Source organism: Anser cygnoides, chromosome 18 (genome assembly GCF_040182565.1).
Source record: "Anser cygnoides isolate HZ-2024a breed goose chromosome 18, Taihu_goose_T2T_genome, whole genome shotgun sequence".
In the NCBI taxonomy this organism is placed as follows: Eukaryota; Metazoa; Chordata; class Aves; order Anseriformes; family Anatidae; genus Anser; species Anser cygnoides.
The window spans coordinates 4242132-4269906 of record NC_089890.1 but is presented as its reverse complement, the minus strand read 5'-3'; the positions used below and the strand labels follow the sequence as shown (position 1 = coordinate 4269906).

Sequence of the window (27775 nt, the reverse complement as noted above, 5' to 3'; positions counted from 1 at the left end):
AATTTAGTACAAGCATTCATTATGAAATGAGCTTTCAAGCAAATGTTGCTGATGGTTCTGCATATGAAACAGAATCCAAACAGCCCTGGGTGTGGGGATTTTATATATATATATATCTCACTTGTTGCATAATTTTGCCATGTGCAGGGAAGTCCCTATTTTAATGAAAAAGAAACTGCTCGGTGCTGGGAAGGGCTGGGCTGTACGGGCAGGGTGCTCACCTTGCTCGGCTTCCGTGAGGATTCCTCTTTTGTCCGTGCAGGACACAGCCCTGGATCCCGCGTGGAGGCTGTCACCAATCCTTTCAATTGATTACAATCCCTTTGATTGATTACAATCCCTTTGATCGACTGAATCAATCGATCCCTCTGCAGCCCCGTCTCCTGCTCTCTCCCCGGGCCCCCGTTTGCTGGTCAGCCTCAAGGGCCACTCGAGAGCCCTTTGCCGGCAGCTTTTTGGGGAAGCTGCAGGTGGCGGAAAGGCAATGCTGAGGCAAGGGCAGGAACTCTTGCACGGCAGCCTGTGGCCACCCCGTCCTGCCTGCGCCGTGCCCCAGCTGCCCCAGAGAGTGGCCAGGAGGACAGTGCTGCTGCCCCTGGGCTCGGGGAGCTCCCCGCGGCAACTTCAGCTCTGCAGGGCGGCAGGGAAAGGCTCCTGCTCCCACTGCCGTTGCCGGGGCACTTGTCCTGCCCGTGGCTGCTGCAAGAAGGGCACTGCAGCGCCTGTGCATCACGGGGCAGCGGTGGAGGGGACACTGGGCCATCGGGGCTGGTGGCCCGGCCACCTCCCTGCTTCCCCTCTCCCCGGCGCCACCGAGGGGGCTCGACTGGAGACTCCCAGCGGGAAGCACCCGGCTCAATACAAACCACAGCGGGTAAACAATTACGGGCGCGATTGCAGCGCTGCTTCCGCTTTCCCAGGGGTTTTAACAGCGAACGAGCGCGGGGCGAGGGCAGAGGGGAGGAGAGGCTGAGAGGCACAAGGGGAGGCAGGAGCACGGTGCAGAGCTGCAGCAGCCATGGGGGACACCTTCATCCGGCACATCGAGCTTCTGGGCTACGAGAAGAGGTTTTTCCCCAGCCAGCACTACGTAAGTACGCCGCGAATACCTGGCAAGTTGAGCAGCGAGGTCTGGCAGGGGCAGGAGCCTGGCCAAGGCATTTCTTGAGATAAGTTTGATGAGGGCTTTAAGAGCATCCCTTTTTTTGGGGCGGAGAGGTCATGGCTGGTGGTATGAGCTGGAGGCAGCCAGAGGTTGCAATGTCTTAAACACACAAGATTTTGGGCACCACCTTTTCAAGTTCTTGGTTGCTTCTCAGGTTTGGAAAGGGCTTTTTGCGGCTCTGCCCTCTGATTCCCACCCAACCTCGTGTTTCTGTCCCCTCTCTGTTCCTGCCGCGTGTCTCCAGCTCCCAGCTCACCCGCTGCCTGCGCAGAGCTACTCCCGTGCAGGGGGGAGCAGACAGAAAATACACAGCTTAAAACAAAGCATCTGCGGGACGCCCCGGGGGCTCAGGCCACGGCAGGGTTTGGGGGTCCCAGCTGCCCACAGGGCTGCAGCACCTCTGCTCTAACCCTGCAGGTCTACATGTTCCTGGTGAAGTGGAACGACCTCACCGAAAAGCTCGTCTACCGCCGGTTTACTGAGATTTATGAGTTCCATGTGAGTGGTCCTGGGGTGGGCACCAGCCCCTGTCCCGGTGCACTGGGGCTGGCAGGGGGGAAAAAGAGGAAAAGGAGGAAAGCGAATTACAGCTGAAATTCCCACGAAACAAACCTGGCTGAAGAGAGGCTCCTGGGTCCCAGCGTTTCAATCTCCTTCACGCCTTGAAGGGGGGAGCTGCAGCCCCATGACCCCCAGGGAGGTTTCTCCTGGTGTCGATCCATGGGGTGCAGCTGGGAGGGGGTGAGCAGCAGTCAGGGTGCCATGGGGGGGGGGGGTCCCTGCACCATCCTCACGGCCCTGCCTGGCCCTGCTCTGCAGAAAGCGCTGAAGGAGATGTTCCCCATCGAATCCGGCGACATCAACGCGGAGAACCGGATCATCCCGCACTTGCCAGGTGAGGGGCAGAGCGCTGGGGGCTGAGGCTGGGACAGAAACTGCCGCTGGCTGGGAAAGTCCCCACCGGCCGCGCTCTGTGGGTGCCCTTGTGCAGGTGCTCGCTGCAATTTCTGTTCCTGCCTTCTGGGCTTGAAACCAAAACCCCAGCAGGGGCTGCCTGAACGGCGGCTGCTTCCCCAGCAGAGGCTGGCCGCAGACCCCATCCGTCCTCCCTGATATCGGGTGCCCCAGGAACGTGTCCCTGAGTGTTGGCTCCATCCCCAGGTCAATGCAAAAGGGAAAGTGGCTTTGGGCAGCCTCAGCTGAGCAGAGCTCTCCTTCGGTGACACCATCCCCAGGATGGCTTTTTGTGCCCTTACGGCAACACAGATACTGTACGAGAGGAAGTGAAGCAGTGTGAGTTCAAGGAGAGGGAATAAATTGATCCAAAGAGCTGGCGGTTTGTACCCAGGCAAGGTGCGGTTCAGCAAATATCCCTCTTTTCTGGAATTTCCTGCTTCAAATGGGGCAAGAAGGAGCATGAAAAATAGCCATGGCTTGTGACCCACCGGAGCAGTAAACCCGCAGCTCACAGCAGGGTGGCTGCTCCCCGTGGGGCCGGACATCCCCGCCGTGCTGGGACCCTTCTGTCCTACTGCCGCCGTGCCAGGCTGCTCGGAGCCTCCTCTTGGGGCACGGGGCCGGCCTGGCGCAGCGCTCCGCTGTGTTTGGGGAACCGAAAGCCCTGGGGGTGGAAGGAGACAGGGGTGGGGCAGCTGCAGGGGCTGGGTGAGCCACGCACACGCACACCCTGACACGGGGTTCAATGCTGAGCCGTGGGTTGGGACTGCCGGTGGTGTTTTGGGGCCCTGGAGCTACCAGGGGCTGCAGTGGGACACGCGCTGTGGCTGCTGCCTTGGTCATGGCTGGTGGGACGGAGGGACGTCCGTGTGCCCCGCGGCCGTGGGCTGGTCCCCTGAGCCCCTCCTTGTGCCCCGCAGGGTGGAGAGCTCTTGGTGCAGCTGGGCTTGGTCAGAGCATGGACGTGGAGGTTATCCCATAGCTGAAATGGAGTCTAATGGGGTCTTTTCAGGGCTTGTAAGAGCTTCACAAGGGCTGCAGGCTGCAGGGTTGAGCCTGGCCACACAAGCTCTCCTCCAGCTGCCTGTGGCCCTGGGGCCGCACTCACGTCCCCAGCCGCACAGAGCCAAAATGAGGAAGGGGCGGCTGCAGCGCTTTGCAAACCGGCCGCAGCCTGCAGCAAGCTTCCCTGCAGCTCCTTCGGCTTCCCACGTGCCCCACGTGTGCCCCACGTGTGCTGGCCACAAGGGAGGAGGCTGGGACATGTCCCTGGAGAGCCTCACCTTATGGGCACCACGCAGCAGCCCGGAGCCAAACCCGCTTGTTTTCAGGGCAGCGTTAACGATGCAGAGCAGCCTGCTGGAGAAAGTGACAAAAGCAAGGCTCTCACCTGCTTGTCCCGACTCCTTTCTCCTCTCCACCAGCCCCGAAGTGGTTCGACGGCCAGCGGTCGACCCAGAGCAGGCAGGGCACGCTGGCCGAGTACTGCTACGCGCTGGTGAACCTGCCCCACAAGATCTCCCGCTGCCTGCACGTGGTCAACTTCTTCAAGGTGCGGCCCGACGACATGAGCCCCGTCACCGACAGCCAGTGAGTACAGCTGCAGCGGGGCACGTTTCTGCATCTCCAGCCCCGGGTGCTGGCACCTGGCAGTGCTGAAGTGGTGCAGCACCAATTAGTCACCAGATAATTAGCCCTCGGGACCCACTGTGAGGTTAGGTGGGCAGGGGCGTGTTTGGGTTTTGCATCCTGCTCCCCCCGGTTCCATGCTGGGGGTGGCACCGCCGCTGTGTCCAGGGGCTGCCAGCACTGAGCTGCCTTTACTCTCACCCATCTAGGATCAAGAAGCCCGAGGTGTTCCTCCTGCCAAAGGATGCCAAGAAAAACGCTAGCGGTAAGAGTCCTCAGAGGGACGCAGGTGGATTTTGCTTTAGGCTGTCCTGGAGTTTGGCTGAAATAGGGTATTTCTGGGCCGGGATGGAACGTCTCTCTCCTCCCCCGCAGACATCACGGGCCCCATCATCCTGCAGACGTACCGAGCCATCGCCGACTACGAGAAGAGCTCCAAGTCCGAGATGGCTCTCAAAGCTGGAGACATGGTGGACATTGTGGAGAAGAGCGAGAGCGGTAAGTGTCCGTCCCTCCGAGGGCCAGCCCCGTCCTGGCCACCACCTCAGCAGGGCTGGGGCCAGCCTTTGCATCTCGTGTCTGAACACAGCACCCCACAGCATCCCTGGGGCGTTCCTTAGAGCAGCGCGTTGGCAGAGCGGTGGGAGGCTGGCTCGGGGTCTCCTGATGGAGAGCAGAAGCTCAGCACTGAACCCCGCAGCCCTCCCTGCCCCGCTGGGGCAAGATTCACTTTCACATGGAGCCACATGACGGTCGGTTTGGGCCGGGGAGGGTGTGAGGCAATCCTAGAAAAGCCTGCAAGCTCCTCGCACGCCTCCGCCTGTGAGGTTTCCTGCCCACGAGGAAGCAGGGTGAGCTGGCCGGGCTCCCCGGCCACAGCACAAAAACAAACCGTCCAGCCCGGGGACACAGCCGGTGCCGGCCATCCCTGCGGTCCCTGCTCTTGCCCACTCTGCTTTCGTTGCAGGCTGGTGGTTTTGCCAGTTGAAGAATAAACGGGGCTGGGTGCCAGCTGCATATCTGGAGCCGATGGATGGTCCCGATGAATCTGAAGAGCAGGAGCCCAACTATGCAGGTAAAACGTTCAGAAAACCACGGCGTCCCCAAGAGCATCGCCTGTCCCCAGGCTGGTCCATGGCAAGGCAGGACTGACAGTTGCTGTAGGAGCTGCCAGGAGGGATAAAGCTCATGGTTCAGTGCCTCATGTTTGACATCAGAAGCCTCCCATGACCTGCAGCTCAGCACTCTAAGCTGGTTTTGGCTCATCAGAGATGCACATTGTCATCCAGTGCCCATCCTGAGCTAGGGGGATGCCTGCTGAGCTGCTGGGTTAGCCAACGAGCTCAGTGCAGCACCCGAGCCGAGGCGCGGGCTGTCCCTCACACTGAGCTCCTGCGCTCCCCTTACCAGCCCTCTGCGTCGCCCTGCAGCCGGAGCGGGTCCGCACCACCCCGAGCAGGGAGGCATCCTGCACACTCATGCTGGTTGCTCTCAGGGCTTCGTCTTTGTGGCTTTCAAAACACTGCAACAGACTCTATTAGCACAACACTTCCTTGTTCCTCATTTAGTCACCCAAGTTATAAACATGCTCTTCAGCAAAGAAGGATATCCTTCCACTTGCTCTCGCCAGCTTTCTCCTGCAGAGGTGTCGGAGGGGCCTGGATGAGCCACAGGCACGGGTAGGGCTGGGGAAGTCTCAGCCCAGGCTTGGAGACCTGAAGCCCCCTGGGTCTTGCCAAAAATTTTGGGTTGGTGCTCTGGTGCCTCCGGGGCTCAGTGGAAGGGGACACCGAGCCCCATTGCTGGGGGGAGACACACAACCCACCCGTCAAACGTCCCCATTTCACATGTACAGGTGAGCGGTACGTGGTCCAGAAAAGCTACACAGCCGTGGAGGAGGACGAGCTGACACTGACGGAGGGCGACACCATCGAAGTCATCCACAAGCTGCTCGATGGCTGGTGGGTCGTCAGGTGAGAGACGCCGAGAAGAAACCAGGCAAAGGGCCACGGGCAGAGGGAAGGGATGAAGCAGAGGCCTCCCCATCAGGGCTGTGAAATCTACGGACCGTTTGGTGCCGCTGCCCAACACTTCCTTTTGCAGGACTGTTTCTAGTAGCCTTGTGGCTTTGCAAAGTGCAACCACATTGCAGCTGGGGCTTCCTCTGCTGGGTGCCTCAGAAATATCCAAGAAGGCGTCAGGTGGAAAAAATGTGTCCGTTATTCGGCATTCTGGCACACTCTGATTTGCACAACCTCAGCTTTCATCCCAGCCTTGGCCTGCTCTGTGGTCTTGGACTTTCCCAGGGGGAACCCAGTGGCATTTGTGCTCTGGGGATTCACAGACTGTGCCTTCGCAGCAGGGACACGTGGTAGCTACAAACCCTGGGAGGGGGCCCTGGCCGATGCATCACAAGCAAAAAAAAAAAAAAAACAAAACAGGAGATAATAGAGATAATACAAGCTGGCGAGACCCGGAAAACTGTGAAGCTTTGCTCTGTCTGCTGCCTACTTGGTGTTGGGACTCAGGCCCCAGTTTCAGGGAGAGCCCCACGCAGACAAGGTGGGGGGACAGTGGAAGCCCCCACCCCCGCAAGCAGCATGAGACACCCAGCATCAGGCTGCTGGGGACAGGTGCGAGGAGGTGGTGGCCACAGAGTCACAAACTCAAGCCATGTTGCCTTGTGTCACCCTGCAGGAAGGATGAAAGCACGGGTTATTACCCCTCCATGTACCTGCAGAGATCAGGGGAGGCGAACACCCCCGAGAAGAGCGAGCTGAGGAACCGGAGCATTCCCCCCCGCAGGTAGGAGAAGAGCCGCAGGAGGGAGGGAGGAGGGCGAAAGCTCTTCTTCGAGGGGGTGAAATGAAACCAGACAGTGGTTTTGTGGTGTCCCCTGCTTGGCCTGGCGATGAGGAACTGCCCAGGAGAGACGTGAGCAGGGCAGAGAAAGAGCAGGAGGCCGATCCTGCAGGGCTGCAGCAAAAATAGTGCTCCTGACTTCCACGGGCAGCTGGCACTTCTGCTGCAGCGCAGCCTCCAGTCAGGCACATTTCTCCTTGTCCTTCTGCAAAGTTTCTTTTCTGGGCTAATCTCGTTTAATTTTCAAATTAGATTTTTTTTCCTAAGTGCATCCACTGAATCTTTGAGAAGCGAGGAGAGATTTGACTAATCAGAGCTGCCAAATGGCCTAATCTGATGGGAGGATTTGAGCTAATGGAAGGGATTTTATATTGATTAAAAAGATAAAAAGCAATAATAGCTCATTAATTCTGATGCAATGACAATGGCTAGGAAGGGCAGAGCTTGCCTGGATCTTTTCTTCCCTACAAGAAAACAAGGCGGCCTTCTATAAAATCTCTCAAAATCCAGCTCAGCTGGAGCATGGTTGAAGGTGAGCCAGTGTAAAATAGCACAAATCTACTTATCTGAGTGCAGTGACACTGCCTGATACCTTTGGGGAGGTGAGGCAGTGAGGACAGTGACTTGCTCCTGTGGCAAATGCCACCCCTGTGGCACTGCTGATGGCAGCAGGCAGCAGCAGCAGAAGATGGAGGCTGGGGTGGTGCTTGCCAGGGAGCGGCCAAAGCATGAATTTGGGCTCAGAGCACCCCCATTGCAAAGGCTGTGATCTGCCCTTGCGGGGAAGAGCTTGGCTATGAAATGGGGCACGTGTTGAAACCAGGGAGGGGCTGAAGGCAACTGGGCACTGCAGAGGGCTGCAGGTGCCTCCAGCGGAGCAGGACGATGCTGTGGGCGGTTGAAGCCACCTCTCTCACCCTGGTAAGGACGACAAAGAGGTGGCTCTGTCCATCTGCCTGGGGACGGTCCTGCACGCTGGGACTTTCCTACAACAGCATGGCTCTGCATCGCCCCAGGGCCTGGCCTTTCACTTCTCTCTGTAGTTTCTCTGTTGCTGGCATAGTGCCGCACAAACGGCTGCACAGGCACCTGTCCCAAGCTCTGTCCCCCAAAACCCCACACCAGGGAGCTTAGTGCTGCAGCCAGGAGAGATACCATATGTATATATCCATCCATCTGTGAGCAAACCCCTACATTGCTTCCAAGGCTGTCTTGAACTCCAGAGAAAACCTCATGCATATCTTGCTCTTTCAGCATTATGCCTGATCTCTCTTGCCATCCCCATCTCCACCTCCCAGGCTTGTGCTCAGGCTTCACCCACCAGTGCCTGCTTCCAAAGCACCTCTCTAGCTGCCTCTGTACATGGCAGCTCACCCACAAGGGCTGGCATTCACCTGCTGCCTTGTGCCAAGCAAAAAGGCAAAGCAGGTACAGGTGTTCTGGCGAGGCAGAGGGAGAAGCGTAGCATCCAGCTGCAGTGGGGCTGGGAGAGGCAGGGCCGGGGACATCCTCAGCAAGAAAGTGGTGGAGTGAGAGTTGCCATCGTGGAAACTGAACATTTCATTTCTGACTCGCTGCAGATCCACCATCCGCAATGCTAAGAGCATCCACAAGCAGAGCCGGAAGCAGATCAGCCAGGAGACCTACAGGAGGAATAGCAGGAAGTATATCCAGAGCCGGAGGAACATGAAGGCCAATTTGCAGAACAAGGCCAACATCATCTGTAAGTTTCAGTGGGGCCTTTGCCCCAGATGGGTCTGAAGTTCTGCAGACGTGGCCCATGACCCCAGAAGTGGTTGCTGCAGATGTGGTGTGAGCAAACAAACCTGGGAATCTCTATGCCACACTGAAAGATCTGTGGGAAGAGAAGGAAACAAGTCTTTTCTCCAAAATCCTCTGCACTTCATGCCCCAAGCCTTGGGCTGTCATTACAAGGTAGCACAGCCTCCAGCCTCTGCCCCATCACAGGAGGGCGATGATTCAGTAGGACAACCCATGCGGGTAGTCATTGCCTGTCCACCCTTCTCCTGCTATGGGGAAATTGTGTGCAGGGAGGCGTTTCTTTTCAACAAATTTTCTCACCCCTGGTTATAGGTCTCACAGAGAAGGAGCATGAAGGAAAGTGGTGGCATTTCTGCCCTCAGTAGGTCCTAGTGGGAGGTCAGCCTACTGTTAGGACCACTGCTTTTCTCTGTGCACTCCTATCATTGCCCATATTGCTGTTACTGTTACTGTACATGTTAACTGCAGGACGATTTGTGGTCCTTCCATAGGAAGCCTTTGAACTTGTCCATAGAGGTGTGGGGTGGTGCAGAGCTCTGACCCATCTCTACATCTGCTTTACCCATAGCTGAGAAAAATGAGCAAGAGGAGAACAAGTCCAAGGCTCAACCTGCTGTTCCTCCCCGGCCCAGCAAAGACCTCATCATGAACCGCTGTACAGAGAGCACCAGGAGAAAGATCATGTGAGGCCCTCAGTCCCTAAAACCAAGCGAGCAGATGCTTTATCTCCACCAGCTCCTATGCAGTGGGGACACAGAGACAGACTAGGGGATCCACATGGATCCCACAGCAGCTGAGAACTTGGGGAGACGCAGCCTGTGTTAATTCCATGGCACAGCAAGTCCAAGAGGTGCTGGTGAAGCCCTGAGGAGCGATGTGAGCACCTTCCATCAGCATCTTTGGGGGTTGAGCATTCCCATGGCCTGCTGAAGGTTCCTCATCACTAGGTCTCCTTTTGTACCATATTTGTATTCTGAATGATTTTATGGATTTCATCAATAACCAGCATTGTGTACAGTGTGTTTTGGGGGCTTCAATTATTGTGGGAAAACCTTAACATGTAAACAATGTGTACAAAGACCAGTGTAGCACAAAGAGGCACTTTATGTATGGATTTCAAGGCTTTCACACTGTCTGCATGGCTGATCAATAAACTCATCAGCAGAAATTTCTGCATTTCTGCACTGTCTCCCATGGGTTGCATGATGGCGTTTCTCCTCATGCCTCCAACCTGCTCTGGCCAGAGGGACAGGGCCTCATCTTGTACAAGATGTCGATGTGTAGGAAATTTTTTGGGGAGGTTAAACAACAGCAGCTCTCTGATGAAAGCTTTCTTCTCTGCTCCCTCTAGTGGGAAACCAGGGCTGGGGGTGCAGGTGTGATATTTGCTGGGGCAAGCCAAGCCTTGAAGGAGGCCGTGAGGTGGGGTGGCCATGAGGCAGGGAGGTCGTGAGGTGAAGAGTCCATGAGGTGAGGAGGCCATGAGATGAGTAGGCCTGAAATGATGGTGGTGTGTGAGGGGAATAGGGTGACCCATGGTACTGCCAGTGGAGCGGGGCTGCAGGGTTCCCCACAGCCACTGGTGCTGCTCAGCAGCGCCCAGCCTGTTATAAGTGAGACCATACAAATTTCTTGGTCTATCAGAAATATTTTATTAATTAAGTAAGCAGGCACAAGCAAAACAGCGCTGGGCGGCTGGGGAGTCTCCGCTCCACCACAGCACGCAACTTTCCCTTTTCAGTGTCGCCGTTTTATAGCATCCAAGTTTCGGCTTGTCAGGACTTGTTGGACCTTCTGAAGCTGCGCAGTTCGTTGTTGGGGGGTCGTTGTTTTTCTTTCAATGATCATGCATTGTGCTCGTGTTCAAGGGGGAGGGTAGTGAAGCGGGAAACAGTATTTCACAGAGTCTTTGTTTTACCAAGGATGTTTATCCAACACCCCCACCCCACTATCTACTTGCTTAGTCTTCCCCCTTAACAAGGTCGTAAATTGCAAAACCTTATCTTCTCAGCAGATCCTCTGAATTCCTTTTAAAGACAATGAACAAACACCCGCTAATTTATCACACAGCCCATCTCTCTGTCCGCTTCACAGCCCAAGGGCCACCATGCTGGGAGGCCGGCAGCCATCACAGGGCAGCCTGACAGTGCAGGGAGCAGTGCTGGGACAGCACTGCCACACCACATGGAGAACAACACTAGGACTATGTGCGGGTGACACCGCACCCAGCCGTACCAGCTGTGTTGAGCTTGGGTTTGCATTTCATTTGGGATTCCCATTTATGCTGGGGGGCTGTGTGACGGGTCTTGCTCTCTACAACTACCTGAAAGGAAGGTGTGGGGAGCTGGGGGTCGGCCTCTTCTCACAGATAACCAGTGATAGGACACGAGGGAATGGCCTCAAGTTGTGCCAGGGGAGGTTCAGGTTGGAAATGAGGAGACATTTCTTCTCAGAAAGAGCAGTCAGGCACTGGGATGGGTTGCCCAGGGAGGTGGTGGAGTCACCGTCCCTGGGGGTGTTCAAGGGAAGGTTGGACGTGGTGCTTGGGGACATGGTTTGGTTGGTGACATAGGTGTATGGGGGTGGTTGGACCAGATGATTTTGAAACTCTTTTCCAACCCTAATGATTCTGTGGCTCCATGAAGGGCCGGCACTGCCGCCTTAAGACAGGCATCGCCTCCATAGGGCGGGACAGCGCCGCGCATGGCGCACGCTCAGAGGGGCGGGGGGGGAGGGGGCGACAAAATGGCGGCGGGCGCCTGAGGCGGCGATGGCGGCGCTGAGGCGGGCGCTGAGCGGGGCCTGGCGGCCGCCGCCGCCGCCCTCTCACCGCGGCTTTGCCCGGCCGGCGGGGCCGCCGAGCTCCCGGCAGCTGCGGGAGGCCGACGAGGCCGCCCCCGTGTTCCAGTACGCGGGGAAGGCGGCGCGGCGCCGGGGGCGCGTTTTCGTCTGGGGCTTCTGCCTGGCGGGCGCCCTGGGCGTCCCCAGCTTCGTGAGGCCGGACGCGAGCTGGAAGAGGCCGCGGCGGGTGCAGCCGACGCCGTACCGGCTGGAGACGGACGGGAAGGTGCCTGCGGGGGGGGGCCGCTCTGTCGCGACAGGCGATAGAGGCGTGGGCGGGCGCGTGTTCTCCCGACAGGCCCCTGACAGCAGGAGGGGGGTTGGTTATCGCAGCAGGAGTGGATAGTTTCAATGCCTTTTTGGGGTTCTTTGAGGGAAAATAGAAGCTTCTGCTAGAAATCGTATTTCTTGTCTCCATGCGTCAGGCCTCGTGCTCTGCTGGCTCGAGGCAGGGCAGAACGGCTGGGCCTCCTTGGGCAAAAAGAGCAAAACGGGGCTGTTATTCCCTTAGTATCTTCCATTTTTTATTATTTAAATCTACTGATGTGGGCAGGTTTTGCTGCTGTGCCTGAACGGGTCCAAAAGCAACTGTACAAACACAAAAGCAAAACGTGAAAGCAGTAACATTCAGCTTGCGTTTACACCATTGTGCTAACCACTAAATGTTATTTTTGATTGTTTCGCCAAAGACTATGAATTTGGGCTACATTTGGGCATGGCTTAAAGAGTTGCTAATGACAAAACAGTCTGGAGTGGAACCTATTTTTCTAAACAGTATTTTATTACTGAATGTTATGCTTCTTGTTTGCCTTCAAAGATCACCTCTGCTGCCTGTGGTTATGGATTCACGCTGCTGTCCTCTAACACCACCGACATCACCAAAGTGTGGGGCATGGGGCTGAACAAGGACTCCCAGCTTGGATTTCAGAGGAGCATAAGAGACAGAAGTAAGGATGGAGGTCTTGTAAATACTGATGGAGCGGCACTGCGGGATACGTGTGGTGTGGGTTGGGGGCATGGAAATGTACTGGGTGCCCTAATGCAGATCACAGGGCCTTACTTCTCTTTAAATATATATATTTGTTAATGTGGCTGTTGTTTTCACTGTAACTGTTTGAGAGATCCATCCGTTCTACACACTGCACTTGTGTCCTTACCTGGGTATAACTAAAGTGGAAGCAACTGGTTATTCTGCAGAAGCCCATGTTTGTTGATTAGGGTGCTGCTTTGAGTCTGTAGTTTGATAGTGGGTAGTGTAGTGGGCTCATTAATAAAATGGTTTTGGCAAGATGGTTTGCTCACTTCTGTTGCTTTTGCATCTCTGAACTAACTCTCTCCCACAGAATTCTTCTGGCAAAGTCAATGGAGGCTTTTGTGAAGCTGTAGGTTTTCTTTTTTTGTTTTAATACAAAATTGCATTTTGTAGGAAAAACACTTTATTCAATCATTTGGTCTTATCATAAGCTTTCAAATATATGTAAGAAGATGTTTTCTGTGCAGAAAACCATTTATTTCCTCTTCATGCCTTGTAAGAGCCTAATCCATCAAGGTATGGTGTGCCTTTTATGGGCAAAAGGTTAAATGTTGTGGCAAACCAAAAGAAAATGATTGCTGCTATGGAGAACGCTGAAGTTTACAGTGGAACTCCTGTGTGTTGCTGCTAGAATCTGGTATAGATTTCTAAGAGTTCATGTGCGCAGCAGGTGTGTGTGCTTAAACAGCAACTGGAAAATGATGGGACCACAGAAGCCTCCATTCACCTTTTGCTTTTAAAGGTGTCAGCTGTTAACTCTGAGTTCTGTAACTGCTCACATCTCAGGTGTGTCCTGTCTCTTTCTTGGTTTTCTCCGATAAATCAATTATTTTTGCTAGAGGATACAGAAACAGGTTAAATAACTATGCAGTTAAAGCCCAAAGTAAGGGAGTGTACAGTGTTTGGGGAGATCTGTTGAAAGTGATGTGCAGAGTAGTGAGATTGCTGCTGCTCTGTATTTAACTTCTCTCAGACAAGCTTCCTTTTGGATAAGTTGCTTGTTACTTGGTTTGTTACCTGCTTGTTCTAATGCCATGTCTGTGTAGAGCTGTTTCCAGGAGAACTTACAACCTGCCAGCTTCCAGGTCGTTGTATTCCATGGTCTAACTTCAGCTGTTTCTAAGCTAAACTACTTACATGTTACGCTAGCCATTCCCTGCCTTAGCCACCTCGTTGTTTCTCTTCCTCCAAGATGCTTCAGATATCGTCAGTGATGGCACTGAGTTCGTTACCACAGATTCCAGTAGCTTGCTGGCTCGACTGGAAGGAACAGAGAGAGAGAGAGAGAGAGAAGGAAAAGTTCTCTTGCTTTGTGATGTCCATGTCTCTTTAGACACGTATAGACCTTGCTGTCTTTCCCTCCCTGCTGCGTTGCGTGCCAGGCTGCTTGCAAACAGCCGGTTGTGACCCCTCTCCTTGCATCAAGTAGTGTCTTACTGTAAGGGTAGTGTAGGTGTTCTGTTTCTTTTTCCAGTTGAAGGCAGTGAGAACTAGTTAAAATGCTGCTACATGGGAGTAGAATGCTGCGTCAGGTCTTCTGGGACTTGCTTTCACTTGTTCAAGTGGTTTTCTTTGATACCAAAGCTTTTTATCTCACCTTAACCTTTTGCCAAGTACTGATTATGTTTTGCTGGTTTTTTTTTCCCCAGTTGACCATAACTGATTGCATATTCCTCAGGTTACTAAATCTGTTTGGAGTAGAGTCTGTCATTTTCTTTCTTAAACCTTAGATCTCTTATCCCTCATGGAGCCTTGCTTGTTAATGTTTCTTACATGCCTATTTCTGAAAGGGCCTTTAATCTGCTGTTCTTTAAATACGAAGCCCTAAGATTTTTTGTTTGCCTTTCATGCTGTCTTCTTGTAGTTGCTGATATTATACCTTGTTCGCAATATCCCCAGTTGTACAGAGCACTTTAGTTTGTGCTTAGTGTTAGGCTTTCTAGTAATCCAGCTTTATTCACCAAAGTGGTTGAACATACAGCTGAAAGCCTCAGTTTCCCAGTTGTGGCCACCTGAAGCCTTAATATCGTTCAGTCTCTAGGATTTTTGATTAGGCTATGATTCTTGGCTTCAGTCATCACTGTTTCTTTTAATATCTTCCTCCCAGTGGTGAATATCAGTTGCTATTTTACTTCGTTTAGCATCCTGGCTTTCTAAAATACGTTTGCTTTTGTAACAAAATAGGGATCAGTTTGTGTGTGCACGATGTAATCAACAAATACTTGATGAATTTGTTTTATAGAATCCACTGACTTTCTAATTTTTCTCTGTTCCTTAAGCTAAAGGCTACGAATATGTCTTGGAGCCATCTCCAATTCCGTTACCACTGGAGAAGCCGCAGCAAACTCGAGTCTTGCAGGTGTCCTGCGGGAGAGCCCATTCCCTGATCCTGACGGACAGCGAAGGAGGTATGGTATTGCCTGTGCTGGTGACAAGGGACGCCTGACTATGCTTTCATTTAAAAAAATCTGAGAAGGATTGCCGTATATCCTTGAGAACTAGACCGCAGATGGGCTGTTGCACTGTAAATGTAGTGCAGGTAGCTGCTGGCCTTCGTGGGATCGCTCCCAGGAGGGAGAGGCCTCAGCTGATAACCAGGTGTCGAGCTCTGCGTGCTGTTTGGCTCAAGCTGTAAATGCGTTGGATGCTTTTTTGCTACAAGTATTGCAAAATACGGTTTGTTTACTTAGCCCCAGGCCTCGTTGAAGTGTAGGCTATTTGTCTCGTTCAGGCAGATGTGTTTTTGAATTCCATTTTGGATGGCTGTGCCAATAGTTGTGTGTTACTTTCCCCATGAAGCCCCTGAGTGCTGCATTTATAAAAGCCATGAATTAATAGGCCTTCATACAGCAGATCTGCTTTGTGAATTGGCTTTCCATGTCTCTGGTAACTCTGGTGCAGTGGCTTCAGCGCCGCACAGAGCAATCCAGTGCTGCTTATCGCTGGGTGAGCTGGCTGGCTGAATGCTCCTGTGGGAGGCTGATCTATTTCGGAGTCTCCTTGGCAACGGCAGGATGAACAAGGCAATTAGTGAAAAACAGCCACTGGGCTCCAGGTACTGCCCCGTGCCTGCAGCACTACCAGCAATGTATTGTTGGCTAAAATGGATTTGGGCACTTAAATCCAAGTGGACTTGCTTTGAAGAAAGCTTATGCCAATTTTTACAGTACTGTGTTTGACCTTTTGTGCTGAGGTACTCATGAAAATATTCCGTGTACCTGCAAAGAAGCCTTAATGAGGCTGGACAATAATAAAACTCATGCATTTTGTTGTTGTTTTTCAGTCTTCACCATGGGAAACAATTCTTACGGACAGTGTGGTCGGAAGATTGTTGAAGACGAAATTTACAGGTGAGAATCCAAATAATCTGAGCTTTCTTAATGTTAAAAACATTATTGCATGAAAATAACCCTTCAGTAAAACCTGGAGATATGAAAAGTCTGGTGGTACAAGGATACTGTTCAAGATTAAAGAGTCTGAGAACAGGCTTTTATGCTGCAGGCATCATAAAAAGGGCCTGGCTTTAAACCCAAGCTGGGCACGAGTGCTCTTCTGACAATGTTCATAAAATAGAAAAAGCTGTCGGCATCTGACAGTTTTCACAGGGCGTAGTGAGGAAAACCCAACCTTTGTAACTAGCCCGAGGTAATCAGTGTTAGCAGTCCTTTTTCCCTTTAGCCTCTCAGAGGGGTGTGCAAGTGCTGTTTGTGAGGGTGCTAGAAATGCCTTGTAATCATGAAAGAGAGATCTTTTTATTGAGTCTCTTTGCTGTAACTGCGTTTGAGTCTCTACAGCTTTTCCTTTGTAGTGTTTTTGTGGACTGCACCAAAGCATATGCTCAAAATACTTGATAAGACACTAGTGATGTAAGTGGGTAGTGGGAATATGTTGAAAGTTACTGATTCCCTGGCAGGGCCTATAGGAGATTTTGCTGATTGCTCTTAGATCCACAGGACTTGGCCTGTGGAGTTTAAGAAAATAGCTGTAATTTAACTAGCTCTTTTTCATCTGGATACTGGAATTTAGTCATGGGATTGTTCAGAACTCCTATTTTTATGGAAAAATAAAATGAATGCTAACACTGCTTTGTTCATGCTCTGGGGTTTAAATGTGGTCAGTCTGTAATTAAGCGTAGTGTTGTATAGGTGCTGCAGTATTACCAAATGTCTGTGCTCATTCCAGACTAGGGAAGGTGTTTGAGAACTGCTCCCACCCCCAATTCCCATAAAAAATTATATTTAAGTAGTGACAGTTCTTAACTTCTTAAAGAGGAGAATGAATTTTAGAGCGGAACTGTGCTTTCTGAGTATATAAGAATGTGAAAGAATCTCTTGTCCTAGCGAAGGGGCTTTCAGTAAAGGCAGGTCTACCTTCACACTTAACGGTTGCAGTCCTCTGAATTCCGCTGTGTTGCCTTTTCTCTTTTCGGTTGTTGTTTGGTGGTGTCCAGTGAAAGCCATTTGATTCATCAGCTGAATGATTTTGACAGCAGAGTTGTTCAGGTAAGAGGATCTTCTAACCTAGTTCTGAAGGTAGGTTGAAAACTGGCTGAACAGCTGGTCCAGAGGGTGGTGGTCACAGGCACAAAGCCCAGTGGGAGGCCAATAATCCCTGTGTACCCCGGGGTCAGTACTGGGCCCTGTCCTGTGCAGCAGCTTCATTAATGGTCTGGAGGGGTGGGGTGTGCCTTCTGCAAGTTTGTAGATGATGCCAAGATGGGAGAAGCACCAGAGGTTGTGTTGCCATCCAGATGGCCACGGACAAGCTGGAGAAATGGGCTGACAGTGGCCTCCTGCAGTTCTGCAGGGAAGGTGCTGGGTCCTGCCCCTGGGAAGGAACAGCCCTGGGCACTGGGACATGCTGGGGCTGGCTGGCTGGGCAGCAGCTTGGCAGAGAAGGCTGTGGGAGTCCTGGTCACTTGGGAACTGCTTTATCTTGAGTTTTGTCTTCCCCATATCAAAGGTGAGCTGCGAGATCTGCTTAGGGACTGCAGAGCAGTGTATGTGACACTGATTCTTTGCACCGCTGCAGCATTCCCAGGCATGGGAGACGTTCACTAGTATGGCTGTGTGCCTATAACTGTACTTTGTGTGTATGTTTTTCCTGGCCCAGGCAGCATCCTCAAAGGCAAGGATCATTTAGGTCAGCAGTATGAGAGTCCACCGTGGTACATCCTAATTAAGTCTTGATTTAGGCTCATAAACTTGTGTTTTTGCTCTTTATAATTTTTTTCAAGGGAGTTGAGTAAGTGATTCCTGTTTGTACTTTCGCAGCACCTACATGCTTAAAATTATTGGTAGTCGACTTCTTAATTTGTGGGTTAAAACCCTTTAATCTTTGGCTAACTTTTAGGCTCTGTTTTTTGAAGACATTGGCTTTAACTTAGGCCAGGCCTATGCCAGACATGATTGCTGATTCAACATAAATGTCGATTTGAGAACAGATGTGTTCTTAGAGCACTCGCATGGCAGGGGATCAATGGCAGTTTGTAGCTGGCACTGGGAGCCACGTGGTAGCACTCTGGGAAGGGAGAGCTCTTTTTTACTGCTCTGTTACGTTGCGCTGCTGAATTGAGCTTTCTGTTAACTAAGCCTTGTTTTGGATCTGAGACCAAGTCAGCTGCAGCATCACTTTCCACGAAGAAAATTCTGTTTCTTGTGCTGTCTCGTGCTGTTCGTAGCTTTCCCTGTCTGTGGAGCCACTGGATGTGCAGGGAAAGGTCAAAATCTGTGCTGCTGGGCATTGTAGAGGTTCATTGCTCAATTTGTCTGCCTGTAATGCTTCATTAAATCAATCGTGAACATGGGACCTTTCCTGACCAGCTCTGGCTTCTTGTTTGTGTGCAGGTTGTGTGTGGCCAAGACCACAGTCTGTTTAGAACCGAGAAAGGCACGGTCTTTGCGTGCGGTTGGGGAGCTGATGGACAAACAGGTAGGAGCTGAGCTCAGCTTGCATTCTAGTGATTGATGACTATAACGAGCTGTCCTTATCCAGAGCTCCTGGTGGATGTTGGTCTCCATGTGTGGATGCAAAGGAGCTGCTGTGTTTCCAGCTGTGTGCGGATGTTCTTAATGCTGTCGGGTTACCACATTGAGACAAACCAGTTCATTTTTAGGATGCCATACTGGCAACCCAGGCATTCAGCTTGAGGGGAGCATGTGGAAATGGCACGTGAAAGTTAGCTCCCTGGTTCTGTGCACGTCTTGCTTCATGATGCTCATTTCAGGGTCTGTTTTGCTTCCTGCTCCTGACAGAGACCTTTGGTGTGGCTGCTGCTGTCTTACTATGGGATCTCTGGCCAGGCCCTTACTCGGGTGGCTCTTGCTGTCGGAGGACTTTATCTGAGCATTTCCTACTGTTTAGTCCTGCTGCTGCTCCTGAAGCTGGATTCTTCCTGTGGTTTTCTCCTGCAGGCATACCGCAGCCCATCCTGTTTGTCATCTGCTTTCTGGCTTCTTGTCCAGGCAGCTGTCATGCAGTGTGCTTTCTTCCCAGCATCTTTTGCTACTTCACCTGCTGTTGTCTAAAATGATTGCAGAGCGTGCTGTCGCTCATGGTTGTCCTTGCAGACGGCACGGTGCAGCAGCTTTATGGAAGTCTGCCTCTCTCAGGGTAACTGCCTGGATTGGTTAGTGCTCTCAAACGCTTGCAAATGAGTGCCCAGGGCCTAGACTGGTTTCCAGGTGTGATTTGTGTAAAATTGCTTTGTACTCTAGAGAGCTAGCTTTGGTTAGAGCTGGTGTTTGGGGCTGGTTCTTACAGACAAAGATGAGTGGTCTGTAACATGACAAAATGGTCTGATGTGGGCATTAAAGTATGTCTGGGGAGGGGGGAAATCTTGATCACCTCTCTCCTTTTCCCTTCAGGCCTTGGGCACTACAATATCACCAGTATTCCTACGAAGCTAGGTGGTGACATCACCGGAGTGAACATTATCCAGGTCTCTTCCTACGGGGACTGTTGTCTGGCTGTCTCAGATGAGGGAGACCTCTTTGGCTGGGGGAATTCCGAATACTTGCAGCTGGCGTCTGTCACTGAAACCACGCAGGTCAGTTGGCCTGGGGGGGGGAAATTACACATTTCTCCCAGCAATGTGTTTTTTTTTTAATTTGACAGCAGTGTAAATCAATATAAACTAACACCAGTAGCAGGCTGATTTTTTTTCCCAGTGCTTATAAAGCCAACCTGTCTGAAATGGTTGTTTGGCTTTAGGGCAGTATGTTAGCTAGCTAGTGACAGGCAGAGAAGTTTGGGTTACCTCACGCCAGTTTGTCTGTCTCTTACAAAGGAAGAGCACACCCTATTACCTCATCCCCAGTCCACTGACTTTGCACCAAGTTTGTTTGTGCTGGTTTCTGGACAGAAGCAGCAGGATTTTTGGCTGGCTAATCAAGAATTTTGAATGGCCCTGCTTTGAGCAGGGTTTTGGTCCAGGTGACCCTTGGAGGTGCCTTCCAAATAGCCCTGGTGGGACTGTGTGGCTCTCTTTAGGGACTGCGTGGTTCTCTTTAGAGTCTGACACAGTAAAGGAACACCTGAACTCCTTCCCCACCCCAGAAAGCAGCTGGTGATAAAAAGGAAGGTGACAAAACAAGACATCTTTGAAAGTGTGCTTCACAGCAGCGTTCATTCCCAGTACCTTCTGCCTTAAATAATGCTGTAATTGTACCCATCAACTTACAATTTGAGGTATAAAGGCCCCTTGCTAAATAGCCAGCCCCAGAAGTGTAGTAACTTGATTTTTGAGGTTGAAACCCCACGGACTGGACTGGTTCTCACTCACTGTCAACACTGAGTGGGAAATTCATTGACAGTTTATAAACTGGTTCTGTGGCTGTTTGTCGTAGTTTCTTGGGCACTTACAATGAATATTGAAGGGAAGTAAAGGGGAATTGCCTCTTGATTTTTCAGATTTTTGATTTTTTTTTTTGTGACCTGCAGGATGGAGTATTGGGCTGTTGGCTAGTGTACATGGGGACTATAATCTTGCTACTTGTGAATTATGAACAGATTTTTGCGGCACTCTTAAGATCTGTAGAAAGAAGAAAGTATATTGCAGAAGAATCCATTGAAGGCACTGTACGCAGAGGGTCTTGCTAGGTCTTCAGCTGCTTTAATAAACTCTAATCAAGGTTTTGTTGAGACACGTATAATACAGCAGAGAAGCTGCTTTCTTTAATTACATACTTCATAATGTTGAGCTCTATGCTCTGGGCCTGAATTTCTCACCAGCTACTTCAGTAGGCTTATAGCTGACTCCTAAACAAATCCCAGTGTTTTGAAGATACAAGTTGGTTGTTTTTTTTTTTTTTTGGAGCAAGCTTACATGGGGAGAGAATATAGTGCTGACTCAACACTAAGTGTTGCAGTACTGAGGTCATCAGGCAGTTGGTCTCCTCCTAGAGGTAGTGCAGAAAACAGAGTCAGGGAATTCATAATACTCAGTATTCTTGGCAGAAGGCTAAGAGCAGGTAATTGCATTAGTGTGGCTTCTATTAAATAGGTACCTTTGTGTCCCCTGCTACTCCTGACCTACCCTTACCGTAGGGCTAATTGCTGGGACCCGGGAGGCCTGAGGATGGTGGCTGGGTTAAGTAGTGTAGCACCTTCCTGGATGCATGCTCCTGACTGAGGTCGGAGAGGTCTGAGGCAGATGAGTGGCACGCCTGCCAAAGCTGGAGTTCTAGATACCACATAAATAACATCCAAATTGTGAAATTGCAGAGCTGGGTGTTACCTGTGATGTCTGAGGTCAGTGACACTTGGCAAGCTCTGTAGGTTTCTGCTGTACCAAACCCTACTGAATAAGACTGATATTCTTCGAGTGGTTTTCCTTTGTGTGTTCAGAAATATCACTGCAGAGCATTTCGGTGACTTTGCCCACTGGGAGGCCTTGGCAGGGTGCGCATGTACTGACATTGGTGCTGTGTGACCTGCAGAGCTGGGGATACCAGCAGGCCTTAAGTGCTCCCAGCTTTGTTGCCCTGTGTAGGCTTTGTGCTGGGTAGCTATTTCTGGTGTGTCTGCGCTCTCAACCTTAATGAATTTCACGTAGTTCTTTTAGTCTTGGGACTTGCATTCGTTCTGTTACTCAGGCAGCAAAGGCTGTCTGCATTTAAGTTGTCAGTGTGTGCGAGCTCTAACCAGAACCAGAGAACAAGTTAAAAATGTATGTCTCGTTTCCAGTTTAGTACTTTGTCTGTAATGACTCTTTGCAACCTCCTGCAGGTCAGCGTTCCCAGACACTTGCCGTTCAAGATTGGGAAGATAAAGGAGGCCGCGTGTGGAGGGACGGGCAATGTTGTGCTGACGGGTGAGGTCGCTTCCACAATTGTCCTCCTTAATGCAGGGCCCCGCAGTGGGTGGGCTGTAACTTACTGGAGCGGGCGTCTTGTTCGCTGGAAGCAGGGCTCGCTGTCTGTGTGAGGAGAGCTGGGAGACTGAGAACACTGTGGCTGAAAATGTTCTGGAGAGGCTCTGCATGAACCATGGAGCACCTCTTCTAGCCTGTGCTGCTGGGAAGCCTGTGTGTGCTGTTGGTGGTGCTTGTGCCAGCTAGGAGAGCACGGTCACTGCCTGCTGCTCTGATCCCTTGTTTTCTCATCACGTGGGCCATGCGTGGCCTATGTGAAGATGAATACAGGAAGGAAGGCAACGCTTCAGAGGGAGAACATCCCTTCAGACTCAGTATAAGTCTGACATGTAAATAAACCTTGATAAACCAGGCTGGAAAGCAGAGTTCTGAGGACAGTGAAACTGCAGCAGGTTTCTTACAGAGTAGCTTTGGGGATTGCCAGTGGTGCACAGCTTGAAAGTCGCTCAATAAGGGATTGAGGGAAAGGATTGTACTACTCTGAGGAAGGATCGTCTTGATGAAGAGGTTCCTATATACGGTGCTGTTGCTGTGATGACATGGGAGCTGGCAGTCGTAGCAACTTATTCTGTCTTACGCTGTCCAACTGCTGCCTTTCCCAGGCACCCAGCTTGAGGCAGAACGCCAGGCAGGGCCACCAACCTGCCGCTGCTTTGGCTGTGCCTCAAAGGAGAAAGCGGTGATAATAAAACTCAGCCTTTAGCTGAAGTATTTTACCCAGTCTGCACTATGTTGGCACTTTTCCCCCATGAAGCTTGACTGGCTTACACAGCTTAGGAAAAAATTAAGGCATTCGGATGGAAATGCATTGTTTGCTACTTTTAAATGCTCAAAAGGAGTTAGTCTGCTGTAGGAGGCAGAATAGCATACCTTTTGGTCATGGTGTGAATTTCACAAGCGCAGACTTCCTTACTGAATGTGTTCTTATTGTGATGCAGAAGAAGGAAATGTTTTTGTCTGGGGATATGGAATTCTTGGGAAAGGACCAAACCTAACAGAAACAGCGGTGCCAGAGATGATCCCGCCCAGCCTATTTGGCTGGTCAGACTTGAATCCGGACGTCCGCGTTGCTCATGTTCGCTGTGGACTCAGCCAATTTGCAGCACTTACAAGTAAGTTTCTACTTCTACTGTCAGGAGAAAGTCATGTGGCTATATTATTGGCAGCTTTGAAAGCTAAAAAGTCTTTCTTAAACACACTGGAACGCAGCAGGAGGGACAGACAGCACGTTCACAGTTGTCAGCATGGTCTCTAAGCGTAGGTACTGCTGCGATAGAGCCTATTACAACGTGAATGTAGGGCTGTTACCTACTTGTCACCTCTAGGGCTGACTTAGAAGAATAACACTTTCTTAAATAAACCCTAATACAAAAAAAACAACCTCAAACAGGAAACCCAGGAAGGTTTTTTAATTTCCTTGTACAGAGTAAGTCAGTCAGTTACACTTCAGCAGCAAAAGGAGTACATGGGATAAATGGGCAAGGTAAAAATGAGTCTAAATCAGAGGGAGATGTCGGGCTTTCTTGCCCCTTCTTGCCAATTCAGTTAGCAGGCTCAGGTGGAAAGGCCTACACATCTAGTATGCTAAAGTTAGGACATTCTGGAACGTACACGGTCTATTTGCCTGTCTTTAAAGGAAGTTCTGAAGGTGAAGGTCACTTAAAAATGGGCAGCAGGGGGCAGCAACACAGAGAACCTGTGTACGCGTTAGCAAAAGTAATAGCTTACTCATGAAAAGTGCTGGGTGCCGATGTGCTTGGTCCTTGTCAGGGAAGTTGTGGGTGTGACACTGAGTCTGGTCATAAGGTGCTTGTAACTGCCCTCCACCGTTAGCCAGGAAGAGTTGCACACTAGGTGGTACTGGCAGTGTTTTAGGTTTAGTTGTCTGTGCTGTGGAGCTGATCTGTGTGCTGAGAGGCTTAAAAAATGCTCTCTCTCCAATACAACTGAATACAAGTGTTTTTCTTTTCCCCAGTTACCGTTAGAAGGTCACTTCTGTCAGGCAGCTGAACAACTGGTGTCCAGGTGATGGCTTGGGGCAGATTTCACTGCCTTGCTTACCCCCATTTGCTGTGCTGATAGCTCGTGTGGGGTCAGCTGTACTTGTTTAACTTCCAGTGCAGTTGATTCACTTCACTACAAATGATTCCCTGGAATCTCTTCTGCTGCATTCTTTCTTCAAATAAAATTCCAAAGCAAGAGCTGTAAGAAGGGAAGGCAAAGGCAGAGTTGTGCCCAGAGCTTGCTACTTGTCCTGCTCGTTAGGCATCGCTTTTCCCAAGCACATTTATTGTGCTTGGAACTGAACTTCAGGGCTTTCATGCTGCATGTATAACCGTTCATACTCCCAGCAGCGCTGTAGTCACACTTGCCAACATCACAAATAGACCAGTCTCATTAAAAAAAGAACTATTTTTATTCTTTTTTTCCCTTTTCTCTCTACATAGACAGAGGAGAACTCTTTGTGTGGGGCAAGAATCTAAGAGGCTGCCTGGGAATTGGAAGAATGGAAGACCAGTATTTCCCATGGAGGGTAAGGATTAAGACCCAGAGTGTACTTTTTAGCTAGCCTTTGTTATTGTGAGGCCAAGAAACACTTGCTGCATAGTTTGAAGTAATTTTGGAAGAAGTAGAAACCTCAGATAACTGCAGGACTGCTTTCTTTTCCAGAGATCCTTGCCTAGTGTGCTCTAGGGGTGGAGGTGTTCAGTAAATCTGAGTCTCCTGGTTCTGCTCTTTCAGTATAGATTTCAGATCCCAAAGCAGGACCTGGTGCTGTGCCATCACTCCTGAACCACAGGAATGGCATCTTCCTCATGTCTGCAGCCTTACTGCCTCCTCCCTTCCCCTCTAACCTGCGCTTCATTTCTGTGCATACTGCAAAGAAAACCGCCAGCATTGGTCACCTGTGAGCCGTAAGACTTGTGTTTCACATCTAACTAGGTGAATGTTTTGGTCGTGGCTGGCAGCAGGACCAAATAGCAGCGGGCTGCCTGGCCCTGCTACTTTTCCAAGCCAAGCGTCTGTGGCAGTGGGTCACTGGGCTGGCTGTAGTTACAGCAGGAGGCGCTGAGCCACTGAGCTGTTTTCGTAGCTGGTTCACAGTGCTTCCAGTTCTGCTCCCTTCTCTCGGTTGGCTTTGAGAGCTAGACTGGGGGTGTAGAAAAGCTTGGCTCTGGAGTTCAGCGCTCAGCCCAACAGATGTTCCCAGTCTCCACCAGGGGCCACCTCAGAGAGGAGGGAGGCGACCAGTGGAACCACCCTGCAGTCCCCTTCTGTGTGCCTGAACTCGCAGTGGATGTGTTTCTTCGGCATGCGTTCTTCTCCTTTTAAAAAGGAACCCCAAAAACCATCTCTGGAGCATCTGACTGAAACCACACCGCTGTGGCTGAGTGGGGTCTCTGAACGCAGCACGTGTGGAGTGTCCACATTTCCCTAGGTGGACGCTGAGGGTAGTTCTCCCTCCAACAGCCAGCTCCTACAGGAGATACCAAAGTATCATTATGGTACAGTGGTGTACCAAAACAAGGGCAGTTACCAGGCTCTTTGCCTGTCACATTTTACTCCAGAGCTAGCCATCTCTACGTTCCCTTAGCTCAGAGGAAAAGCTTGCACCTTGCCCTTTGTAGCTTCAGCTTTCCTTGAGCTGTAAGTGTACTGAAAATGAAAGAACTGTAACTGTACTGGTGGGTGAGCTGGGTCTGCTTAGCATCAAAGCAAAAACTGCCTGAGGCAAAGCCAAGCTCTTGCATCTCTCCTGTCCTTGCTGATGAGAGAAGAAGCTAATCCTTGTGGGGCTTGGGCAGGCCCTCTTCCTCTTGTCTGCATTATGCTCTGGTTGGTCATGCTGCTGCTGAGCAGATGGGCTGAGGCTTTGTTCTCCTCACTGGCTGCTACTGGGATGGTGCTTTCTGTCCTTCCAAAGCTTTGTGCCCTCCTGGGAGGGGAAAAGGGGAATATTTGGCAGCTTGATGCACGAGCACGTCTGGTGCTGGATCTTGCTTTCTCTGGGTTCTCAAGATGACTAGTCTGTTGATACAAGTTCCTGTAAAAGCAACTGATATATTAAGCAGAAGGAAGAATGAGAAATAGGAAATACCGGGTGCAGGATACCAGCTTGAGAAATAATCTGCTCTTGTGCTCTGATCCAGGTGACTGTGCCCGGTGAGGTGGTGGACGTTGCGTGTGGTGTGGACCACATGGTAAGCATGGTTAAATCTTTCACCTAGCAATGCTGCTGGGCCTCAGCGCTGCGCTTTGAAGACGGGGGAGCTCGGCGATGAGCTTCTGGGAAAGGAAGACTCGCTCCATGGAACCGGGCAAGAAGTGACTGTGAGCAGGGACAGCCCTAGCAGTGCCTGGGTGTGCTCTCATCTCTGTGTTGTTGAAACGCTCCGGCCTGGCTGCAGGAGGGAAGGATGCTCCCTGAGGAGGGCAGCAGTGCACGGGGTGCTCTGGCTGCTTCCTGACAAACTCCCAAAGAGGCTGAGGCCCAGCCCGCAGCTGGTGCGTCCTGTGCCTAAGGATGAAGAGATCTCCCTCAGGGAAGACTGGTGTGAGGTGAAATCCGTAGCACAGGGCGTTCATTTACGGGTGCTTTCCTTGTCACCAGCTCTGGGGTGTCAGCATTGGACTGAGCCAAGCTATTTCCCCAGGGAAAGCTTTATAGTTACTAGTTCTTTATGCAGAAGAAAACTCATTCTGGCTGTTGGAGTCCAGCACAGCTGTGCTTGGTGTCCCCTACCAGCTGTGCCCTGCCCAGGCCCCTGTTCTCTGCAGAAGCTGGACATGGCCAGGGGCCTGCAGGCAGGTGGCGTGCCCGTGGCCCGGGCTGTCACAGGCTCTGCGTGCGCTCTGAAGGCTGAACAGCCAAGGAACATCCAGGGAACACGTTTGTTAGACTGAGAGAGTGAGAACTGTCTGCAGGGGGAAAGTGCTGCTGAGTAAGACCGCATGGAAAGAAATACGCTGCTGCTGTGGAAGCACAGGCTGAAGGGCAGTGGCCAGTCCAGCCTATTTATGGAAGTAGGCTGGAAACAAAGGTCCCTCCGAACTGCACGTGGGGCTGATGTTCAGGCAGTGGAAATGAGCAGCACTCACTGTTTGTCACGTAGTGGTCTCCGTGTGCTGATCACAAACGGCTGCCTTTGATTTTTGGGGAGTCCTGGCAGTCCTTGTCCCTGGGGTTACGGTGGCTCTGAGTTGCAAAGAGCCCTCTTGGCTTAGCCTGGCTTTCCTGCAGTGCGTCAGCTTTAGTGGGCAGTAAGCACAGCCTTGTTTCTTGGTGCCTTCTTAGCAGAGAAGTTGCGTTAAGCGCATTTAGGATGCAGTAAGCTAAAGGAGATGGGAAGCAGCAGCTGGATGTGCCTGTAGCAGGCACTCAGCAAATCTCACACAGAAACGTGGGAAAGTGTTTCTTGTGAAATGCTCCCAACCTCAGGCATAGCTGTGTCACTTATGTATGGGATACTCCTGCTTTGTCAAGGAAAAAAATTAAATTTATTATTTTAAAACGTTATTTTTGCAAAATCCAAGCAATTGTTTTAAATAAAGCGATTGTCAAGTCTTTGTATCTTTGTTTCTTAGTAATGGAAATGTTACTTGACTTCACACAGGGGCTGCTCTGTCTTGCAGTCTGCATTTAAACTTAAGCGTTGTGGTGTGGCAGGAAACTTCTGTCACCTGAGACACCTCTGATCCAGGAGGAGCCCTGCTGCTTGTGTAGCCCTGCCCCTGAGGACACCACATACTTACGTTTAGCTCCATTATCCGGAATTCTGTACCAAATAGATTTTGTCTTAGCCCGATCAGAGCTTGGCGCCAAGCCCTATGCTAAGGCAATAACTTATGGAGGGCTTTGCATAAGGTATAGGGAAGGTGAAACGAAGTATGCAAACAACCCTCTGTACGTGCTGCTCTTAACATCGCTGTGTACCTTGTGTTGTGGTGGTGGGCTGAGGCAGAGCAATCAGCGAGTGAACGTTACATTGTGACAGAACTTCGCTGCTGTGCCTTCCCATTAAGTGAGCCTCGATTTATACCTTCTGCATCGGGCGTGAGCTGCCCAAACATGTTGTGTTGGCCTCCTGGGAGCAGCTGTGCCCTTTTTACATGAGGAAGCTTATTAAAGCAT

General features: G+C 51.1%; 2 protein-coding genes across 2 annotated transcripts; both read left to right on the top strand.

Annotated features, from left to right (window-relative positions):
• The first annotated feature begins 90 nt into the window (after positions 1-90).
• On the top strand, positions 91-9584 carry NCF1 (neutrophil cytosolic factor 1). Its single transcript, XM_013189275.3, has 11 exons — positions 91-1090; positions 1583-1663; positions 1985-2060; positions 3547-3712; positions 3961-4016; positions 4127-4249; positions 4719-4826; positions 5607-5724; positions 6449-6556; positions 8194-8336; positions 8964-9584. The coding sequence occupies exons 1-11, from the start codon at positions 1019-1021 to the stop codon at positions 9080-9082; spliced, it is 1170 nt and encodes a 389-aa protein (XP_013044729.1). The 5' UTR covers positions 91-1018; the 3' UTR covers positions 9083-9584.
• A 1536-nt stretch (positions 9585-11120) lies between these two features.
• RCC1L (RCC1 like) lies at positions 11121-27211 on the top strand. Its single transcript, XM_048067924.2, has 11 exons — positions 11121-11462; positions 12054-12183; positions 14549-14677; positions 15553-15619; positions 16720-16771; positions 18116-18200; positions 19136-19317; positions 21498-21582; positions 22581-22754; positions 24090-24175; positions 25794-27211. Exons 1-11 carry the CDS (start codon positions 11166-11168, stop codon positions 25869-25871), a joined length of 1365 nt encoding a protein of 454 aa, XP_047923881.2. The 5' UTR covers positions 11121-11165; the 3' UTR covers positions 25872-27211.
• The last annotated feature ends 564 nt before the right edge of the window (positions 27212-27775 follow it).

What these genes read in the sequence shown, in the direction of transcription:
- NCF1 (XM_013189275.3), top strand. Translation starts at nt 1,019, where the DNA reads ATGGGGGACACCTTCATCCGGCACATCGAGCTTCTGGGCTACGAGAAG. An exon ending in TGTGGAGAAGAGCGAGAGCG is followed by an intron (nt 4,250 to 4,718) that starts GTAAGTGTCCGT and finishes CTTTCGTTGCAG; the next exon opens with GCTGGTGGTTTTGCCAGTTG. An exon ending in GATGGCTGGTGGGTCGTCAG is followed by an intron (nt 5,725 to 6,448) that starts GTGAGAGACGCC and finishes GTCACCCTGCAG; the next exon opens with GAAGGATGAAAGCACGGGTT.
- RCC1L (XM_048067924.2), top strand. Translation starts at nt 11,166, where the DNA reads ATGGCGGCGCTGAGGCGGGCGCTGAGCGGGGCCTGGCGGCCGCCGCCG. An exon ending in CTGTCACTGAAACCACGCAG is followed by an intron (nt 19,318 to 21,497) that starts GTCAGTTGGCCT and finishes AACCTCCTGCAG; the next exon opens with GTCAGCGTTCCCAGACACTT. An exon ending in ACCAGTATTTCCCATGGAGG is followed by an intron (nt 24,176 to 25,793) that starts GTAAGGATTAAG and finishes GCTCTGATCCAG; the next exon opens with GTGACTGTGCCCGGTGAGGT.